The sequence below is a fragment of the Cynoglossus semilaevis genome, chromosome 8 (assembly GCF_000523025.1).
Source record: "Cynoglossus semilaevis isolate Cse_v1.0 chromosome 8, Cse_v1.0, whole genome shotgun sequence".
NCBI classification, from domain to species: Eukaryota; Metazoa; Chordata; class Actinopteri; order Pleuronectiformes; family Cynoglossidae; genus Cynoglossus; species Cynoglossus semilaevis.
Window position 1 is genome coordinate 15,894,382 of NC_024314.1, and position 5,800 is coordinate 15,900,181.

General features: G+C 40.3%; 1 protein-coding gene across 1 annotated transcript in view; it reads left to right on the forward strand.

Annotated features, from left to right (window-relative positions):
• celf2 (cugbp, Elav-like family member 2) overlaps positions 1 to 5,800 on the forward strand; it is a 148,972-nt gene that overhangs the window by 37,776 nt on the left and 105,396 nt on the right. The window contains exon 2 of the mRNA XM_025057536.1: positions 1,195 to 1,230. Within this exon, the coding sequence (XP_024913304.1) occupies positions 1,195 to 1,230 (36 nt within the window). The remainder of the gene's footprint in view (positions 1 to 1,194; positions 1,231 to 5,800) is intronic.

Genomic DNA, 5,800 nt, shown 5'->3' on the forward strand with positions numbered 1-5,800 from the left:
AGGTGGTTGGGTGGGTGTGTGTGTGCGTGTGCGTGTGTGTGTGAGCGGTCTGTAGCCGGAGATGAAACGAACACGAGTGTGTCTTTGAAATGCAAAGAGCCGTGATTGGATGCCGTATTGGGGGGGGGGGGGGGGGGGGGGGGGGGGGGTGAGTTTTCTCCCTCATCATTTAATCATAATAAACACATGCTCGTGCAGCAACACACACACACACACACACACACACACACACATGTTATTAATATTGCTGTTCCTCATTCATTTTTATTTTATTTACCTCTGTGACACAAAACCACTAATTTGGTGCAGCTCTGAGCTCAGGAGGCTCTGAGTATCTTTGTTTGTGTGTACTTAGACCAAACACTCACACACACACACACACACACACACACACACAGAGACAATGTGTAGCTAAACAGTCCGGGGACCAATTTATTTACATGCAGCGTAAGAAGACGTGGAGAATAGATGAAACAAATGGGAAACAGAGGAAGAGAAAATAAAGAAGCAGCAGGGATTTGAAGAAGGAAAAACCCGATGGGAGCTGAAAGTTTTCTTTTCACTTTACCGACGATAAAAATATTTACTGTGGAAACTGTTAGCAGAGACTCTGGATGTCCCTGTTACAAGCGATGACTTCCCGTTTTTTTTTTTTTTTCTTGTTTGTCACGGGGTATTACTGTTATCAATAATGTCAACTCAACATCGCATTAAAAAAAAAAAATCACAACATCGAATCAACTGTCGTGTTATTTATTTGGGATATTGTTTTGTCAAAATGACTTGAATTTAGTTGCCGGAATATTCAGAAAGTAATTTTTATTAATACTTTATACTTCCAGAATGTACCATAAATATAATTGTGAACTTAAATTATTGTAAAAGTTTTTAATGGGACCATATTGTTGTATATTTACAAAAAAAGAAAAAAGAAAAAAAACTGCATGGGAAAAATGAGTCCTCCTTAAAAACAAAACAATTTGGCCAAATTTAAAAAAAAAAAATCCCTGAATTCTATTCTATCATATGGATCTTTACATGTTGACATACAAATGAACATTTTTATTGCAGTTCATTTTTATCTATTTTTAACCTATTTAGAACTTATATTCACTTTCTTTTTATCAAAATAAAAGATATAAACGCACATATTGTTTTACAAACCATTTCTTCTTCTGTCTTTTGTCGTCACAGGCAGGACGCCGGCGACCTCTCTGGACCGTTACAAAGGTAAAGACCCAGGTCTATTTTATTCTTCGGCTTTGTTCCTACTGAGTTGATCCGGAAGCATCCGTTACTTCTCAGGGGGAGGGGAGCAGATTCTGGACCGAGTGCCGGATCAGCATCTGTGTTGGTTTTGTTGTTATTGTTGCTGCTGAATATAAGACAACGCAGATGGACAGATCACAGATGAGATGGAACTCTGGGATGAAAAAGGGGAAGTGAGAGATTAATGGAGGAGGAGGGAGAGGAGGGGAATTGAAAAGGAAAGATGTGATGCGGCAGAGAAAAGGTCATTAGAGTAAAGCCTTTGGCGACAGACATGGTAGATAACGAGACAAAAGAAGAAGAAGAAGAAGCTTTAAATAAAGGTCTGGTTTTGAAAATAGCCAGATCTATTTTTCCCCTGAGACGGAGGTAGCAGGACAAGAACAAATATTCCCAGATGAAAACCATCAATTTTATCCCATGAGGCAAAAAGTGACACAGAGGAAAATGAGTGTGGATACTTTTTCACGCTTCCTACATCACAGAAAAAAAAATGGTCATAAAATATTTTACTGTAGTTTAAGTACATTGTGACGCCAGTCACTCCGCTGGTTCTTTGGTTAACAAGAGGTCACTTATTACAGTTTTTACAGGTAGCGTAAATCCTTGAAAATGCTGTATTTTTGTGGGAAAAATGCTGTATTTTTACTGTATTAAAATTATGGATAAAATTTAAAGTATCTTAAATACATGTAACAAAGTCTAAGTATGACGAGTATCAATCTATGCTGAAAAAATGGTGTCATCTTCGATCCTTTAGCCTAGACATGGGTAAAGTACAGTCCGGGGCCGGGATTGATGGATTACTCTGTACTCTGTACTTTGTTTGAACTTCTAACCAGTAAAAATGAGTAGGACAGTGTTTAATAAGAAGTGAACAACAAAATATTTTTTCGCTGATGTCCGATCGGCGGTATGTCTAAGGCTGAACGTACGTATTTTTTCGCTGATGTCGGCGGTATGTCTAAGGCTGAACGTACCTATGTACTGCTTTTATTTTAGTTCGCCCCTTCAGCTTAATTATCTAGCGTAGTAAACGTTTTCAGTTTTGGCTTTCGTTCAGGCCAATAAAACAGTCACACATGTTAATTATCAGTGAATTTCAGTGAAAATTGCAAAACAACCCATAAAAAAACATTGAAAGCAAGATTTAACCAATGGGATTTTTGGGGTGGATTTGTAAAAGTGCAGTGAGAGAGACGAAAGTTGCAGTAGTCTAGGCACGAACTGACAAGGCTATGTACCAGACCGATAATCGTAGGTCCAGTAGTGGGACCAGGCAGTTGACAAACCATGGACTCAAATGAGTTGAGTGAAAGAACAGCTACCAGGAAAAAGTTGTTGGGTTGTCAAACCTACGGACTTTGAGGAGACCCTGGATAAGATATCCTTCCCCCGTCGGTAAATAGACAGCGGTGTCTGGCTAGCTCTCTGTGATCGGTATTACCCACATGTTGTTGTCCTGGGTCCTTGAATACTGGTCTACCGGTAAATGGTGAATCTTTTTTTAAAAAATATTGTGAAGGTTCGTGATGAATTTGTGGAATGTTCAGCACCCTACGTACGAAGTCGAACCGATCTAGTTGCCTATCGCTTATATTTTAGGGTTTGGATTCTGGTGTTTGATTTCACTAACCAATTGTCCGCTCTCTTAGACAACTGGTTAGAGTGAGCTCTTCTCTTCAGGGAAATCTCGATCTCGATACTCAGTATCGGCCCGATATTGGTCAAAACTTCACAACCGAACATCGGAAAAAAAAGACGATTAGAGCCCGTCTGATCCGATCATAAGCTGGAGGAGTAGAGAAGGTATCAGATTGGGCATAAAAAAAAGTTGTATCGAGCCATTCCTAGTTTAAACAAGGACATTTACGACACTTTTTTTACGGGAAAAAATAAATGGGTCACATAGGAAGAAGAAACACGTTAAGAAAGGATTTGATCATTTTAGTAACAACGTTCTGACTTGCTTAGCCCTCGCGTTGTCCTTTGGGAATTGTGACCCAGGGGATGATAATATGCGACCGGGATAACCGCTCAAAATGACGGATGTCAAACACAACAACAAGCTAACGTCTACTACCCACACATGCACCGGGTCACCTAGACCCAAAGGACAACCGGAGGGTGAAAAGGCCGTGTGGGTGTCTGTCCTGTTTAATAGAATGAAGGGTTAAAAAAAAAAAAGTGTTTCTGTCAGAACAGTGTCTCTATATCGCCTCCCCCTGTTTATACCACGTAACATGTTGAATTATGAGTACGATGTGGGATTTAAACGACGTGAGTGTCTTTCAACTGTTCTAGAAACACAACAACACATTTCACCTTTAATCTAAGCAAGCTGCTTGAATATTAAATAATTTAATGTTGCGTTTTGGTTTTTTTTTTTTGTATTAAAACATTAAAATCGTATTAAACGGTGTGATTACCCAGACGTTTATTTTAATTGATGCTGGCCAGTGGGGATCCAGTATCACTTTAATACTGATTTTCTCATCAACCGTCATTTGTGAATTGTTTCTTTTGGCCTTAAAGTCTGGTTTCCCCAATCTCCTCCTCCTCCTCTTCCTCCTCCTCTTCCTCCTCCTCCTCCTCCTCCACCTCCTGCTCTGGCACCAAACCAAACTCCTTAAATAACGAGCTGCGTGTCAGTCAAACAGACGGAGAGATTCATTAGAGGTTTAGAGGAACCAAGGATCAAATTATTCACACGGAGCGGCTGTGGGCGGGTGTTCGTTTGTGTGTGTGTGTGTGTGTGTGTTTGAAAAGGATTGTAGGTGTTTAACAATGTGCTGTGATAAAAATAAACACCTATTTTTGAATGCTTTGAGTTTGTACAACACACACAAAAAAACAAAAACAAAAAAAAAACCTGTTTCTGAACCTAAATATTGTTGTTAGAGTCACGGTTTGAAAACATCAGGCGAAAATATATACGCAATCTTCTATGACCATTACTATCAAACTCCGAAACAATTTAAAATGAATTTTGTCTCCATTCATTGGATCCATTTAAATCATATTTAAACGGTTTGATTTTTTTTTTTTTTTTCAACTGTTAGCTTGACTTCATTTCTCGCCAGAACAAAACCATATCTCAGAGATCTTTATTGAAGGAGTCATTTCTTCTCATGTCTTATCGATTCTTTCGCAACAACACCTTCTCCGGAAGTGGATGTACGACAAAAAATTTTGACATTTATTGTGAGCGGGACTGTGAGCGTTCCAGAATTTTTTTTTTTTTTTTAAATGCTAATTTAGGACAGCTGAAAGAAGGAGGAGGAGTCAAAAAATGTGAGCGAGGACAGACTTATAAAAGAGGAAATTATGGAGTAGAATTTTAGATCGGAGAGACAACGACGCCGTACAATAAAGAGACAAAAGAGGAGGAAAAGCAGAGAAGAAGAGGAAGAAAGACATGGAAAAGAGTGGGTTCTCCACTGCGTGTGTGGGTGTAGTGTGTATACATGTGTGTTGGTGTGCGTGTGTGTGTGTTTAATTGCAGGTCTTTGTGCTGATCATGTTCTTTGAAGACTAATAATTGGCTTTCGCAGCTCAGAGAACGCCTTTCAGCGTCGGGTCATTATCAGAGACAAACCCTGCTGTTGGCTCTGACACGACCTCCTGGAACAGGAAGGACGTCTAATAGACGTGCACACATGCCAACATGTATGTATGTATGCACTCTCTGTGCTTGTGCTGTCTTGGTGTGCGATGGTTACCAACCCTTAACTTTATGAAAAAAGTCTTGGTCCATCGTTCTGATGTACGGCGTTAAAACGGATTTCACAACCAGTTGGTGAGAATAGCGAGAAATACTTTGTTACGTTGCACTATACGCGGACGACAGCTTGGTTTACATTCGCCTCACATTGGATTCAGCTACGTTTCATTTGTGTTGTTTTTTTGGGGAAACCTTTTTGCCCTTCGTTGTGGCTCCCAGGCATAACTCTGAGTGTTTTTATGTTTTTATGTCCTGGATCACGATGTTACCTCTGTGTTAGTGTAGGCGAGTGACTTAGGGACTTACGTATGGTATGCAAGTTCCGACTTCCGGCGAAAATTGAGTGACGTCGCACCGTAGGAATGGAATTCCGACAAGTCGAGGACCCGTTAGTAGCAGTTTGTAGAGTTTCGTTCGAACAATTTAAAGTTTCTGTTTTTACGGCCGCCATTTGTCAACGTACGCTTCTGAAATCGTCGGTGGCATTTTAGGACACTTGAAAATTAAAATTTTAGTAAATATTTTCATCTCGTTAGTCGAGGACAACAACACCGGACAGAAGAACATGGAGTTACGCCTAACAATCGTTGATTAGTGTCTGACTTGAGATCACGTGATGAACAGACACAGCAGCTCTCCAAAGGGCCAGGAGTTCATGTTTGTCAGGAGGCTTCAAGTCCGTGCAAACACACACACACACACACACACTACGGTCTACTGTATAATTACTGGCGTTCAGACAAGCGTCCCGGTACGCTGACTTTGTTATTGCCTCCCCTGTTGCCACATGACAACAGTGTTCGCCGT